This window comes from Zingiber officinale, chromosome 11A, assembly GCF_018446385.1.
Source record: "Zingiber officinale cultivar Zhangliang chromosome 11A, Zo_v1.1, whole genome shotgun sequence".
Classification (NCBI taxonomy): domain Eukaryota; kingdom Viridiplantae; phylum Streptophyta; class Magnoliopsida; order Zingiberales; family Zingiberaceae; genus Zingiber; species Zingiber officinale.
In genome coordinates this window covers 67,699,923-67,702,790 of record NC_056006.1, presented here as the reverse complement: position 1 = coordinate 67,702,790, position 2,868 = coordinate 67,699,923, and the positions used below count along the sequence as shown (strand labels likewise).

The window sequence follows — 2,868 nt, the reverse complement described above, 5'->3', positions numbered from 1 at the left end:
AGTTATGGATAGAAATAAAAAAGACGTCTCATTGTTCCCGAACCATTAAAGGGACACTCTTTGTTTTTTTTTAATCAAAAAGTATTCATTCCACTATCTCCTTATCGGACTGATAGAATTATCCATGGTATCTCTACCAAAGTATTAAATTAGACAGATCTAACTTATACAATAATATTTACATTCTACTAATTATGAAATTGTACATATATTATAATAACTATAGTTTTATAATTACTATAACACATTTAATCTAATAAAAATATTTATATTATATTAGTTACAATTTGATAGCTATTATAATACGGATTCAATATTGTTTATGTACATATTCACATTAACTGTTATAGTAACTATAAATTTTAGTTGATACAACATAACATCTAATATTCACATTATATCAGTTATGAAATCATAATTGTTATAATATTTATTGTAATTATGATTTCATAGAAATTATAATGCACCCTATCTATTCATTATTTAATGCATGCGGCAAGAGTTCGAGGATAGCTATGTCATTTTACAAAGGGATTGATAGGGTGAGATGTTTTTTCTAGGGAAAAAAATTTTAAAAAAAAAAGGAAAAAAAGATTATTCTAATTAAAAAAATACTCTTTTAATTTTTTTCCTTTAAAATTTGAATGGTAAAAATAACCTCTTTATTATAAGGATAAGACCGTACATATAATATCTCTAATGCAGTCATTATTTCCTGGGACTTAATTCTTCTCTTAAATGCATTTTAGATCCAATGACCGGTCAAGGGAAACACAAACATCAACCCAAACTAGTGAACAAAAGGAATCCAAGTAAACGAAAGAACACCGCACATCAGATTAGTCATAATTCAATTGTAAAACAAGAAGGTACATCAAGAAACAGAGAACCATTTGCTACATCCAGGAAACACACACGATCGGATAAGACAAGCTGCAACAGCAAATGGAAGCTAATCCTATCAATTCCCACCGCCTTCTGGTGCGCCTTCTCTTTGCCATGGCTTTGCTGCTGCCGGTGGTGTGCCTCTCCGCAGGAGGCAGCACCACCGAGCTCCACCCCATCGTCGTCATCCCCGGCAGCGGAGGCAACCAGCTCGAGGCCCGTCTCACGGTGGACTACAAGCCATCCAGTCTCCTCTGCGCCCTCGCCGGGCCGAGGCAGGGAGCCCGCAGGGGCGGCTGGTTCAGGCTGTGGTTCAACCCGTCGGTGCTGGTGCCGCCCTTCACCCGCTGCTTCGCCGAGCGGATGACGCTGTACTACCACGCCGACCTCGACGACTACCGCAACGCCGCCGGCGTGGAGACACGCGTCCCTCACTTCGGCTCCACCAGGAGCCTCCTCTACCTCGATCCTCACCTCAAGTATGCCGCTTCCCCTCTTCCTTCTACCTCCTCCTCTGCTGCTAAGCGCCCCCCTCTATTAGGCATATCACCGAATACATGGCGCCCCTGGTGGACTCCTTGGAGCGCCTCGGCTACGTTGACGGCCAAAACCTCTTCGGCGCGCCCTACGACTTCCGCTACGGTCTCGCTGCCGACGGCCGCCCTTGCAAAATAGGCACGCAATACTTGCGAAACCTCAAGGAGCTAATCGAGGCCGCGAGCGCCGGCAACGGCGGCAAGCCCGTGATCCTCCTCTCCCACAGCCTCGGCGGCCTTTTCGCGCTGCAACTCCTCGGCCGCAGCTCCATCTCTTGGCGGCGGACCTACGTGAAGCACCTGGTGGCGCTGTCGGCGCCGTGGGCCGGCACGGTGCAAGAGATGCTCACCTTCGCGTCCGGGTACACGCTCGGCATCCCGGTGGTGGACCCCCTGCTGGTGCGGGGCGAGCAGAGGAGCTCGGAGAGCAATCTCTGGCTCCTTCCCTCACCAAAGGTGTTCGGCGAGAGGCCCCTGGTGGTGACCGCGAACAGGAGCTACTCGGCGCAAGACATGGTAGAGTTCTTGGCGGACATCGGCTTCGAGGAAGGTGTGCGGCCGTACAGGACGCGGATCCTTCCGATGGTGGCGGAGGGACTGCCAGAGGCGGGCGTGCCGGTGACGTGCGTGGTGGGCGGCGGTGTGGAGACGCCGGAGAGGCTGGTGTACGGGGCGGGCGGATTCGACGTGCAGCCGGAGGTGGAGTACGGCGACGGCGATGGGACGGTGAACAGGGTGAGCTTGTTGGCGCTGGAGAAGGCGCAGGAGGAGGTGAAGGTGATCAGATTGGAGGGGATCTCTCACACAGCGATTCTGAAAGATAAGATGGCTTTGAAGGAAATTGTTGCAGAAATTTCCAACATAAATTCCATTTTCACCAAATCTCTAGCTTTCTAAATTTTAATTCTAGTCAAGATCTAAGAAAAATCTAATTAGATTTCTATCCTTATAATTTATTCAAAATTCACATTTTGTCACAGAAATAAGAGTCGTTATATTTTGAAAATTGGACCAAATGATGCCAATTCATCGTTGCATACCAATGGAGGAGAAGACTTACTCTCGCATATGAATAAATTCTCTATTTATAAGTATTTGACCCATATAAATAAGTTTCAGATGTTTAATTATGAAATTTATGATTCTAGTTTAAGTTTCTTTAAAATAATAAATATATGGGAGCGTTCATAGATATTCGTATCTTTTGAATTTTTTTTCATGTTGGAAATGTGGCATATTAAAGCCTTTTGTTCAAAACTAAATGCAAATAAAGGCATCTCCAATAGTTAAAATTTTAAATGAATTATTTTCAAGATCTCAATATGTCACATTAATAATATGAAAGCTCATTGAAATATCTTCAACTGTTAAAGTTCTAAATGAACTTTCTTATGATCCATGTCATAGTATGAGTTGTATGACTTCATGCACATTGCATCAAATTTGA

General features: G+C 44.2%; 1 protein-coding gene across 1 annotated transcript; it reads left to right on the top strand.

Annotated features, from left to right (window-relative positions):
* The first annotated feature begins 893 nt into the window (after window positions 1–893).
* LOC122032522 (lecithin-cholesterol acyltransferase-like 1) lies at window positions 894–2,319 on the top strand. Its single transcript, XM_042591827.1, has 2 exons — window positions 894–1,364; window positions 1,427–2,319. Exons 1-2 carry the CDS (start codon window positions 946–948, stop codon window positions 2,316–2,318), a joined length of 1,311 nt encoding a protein of 436 aa, XP_042447761.1. The 5' UTR covers window positions 894–945; the 3' UTR covers window position 2,319.
* Window positions 2,320–2,868: the final 549 nt, after the last annotated feature.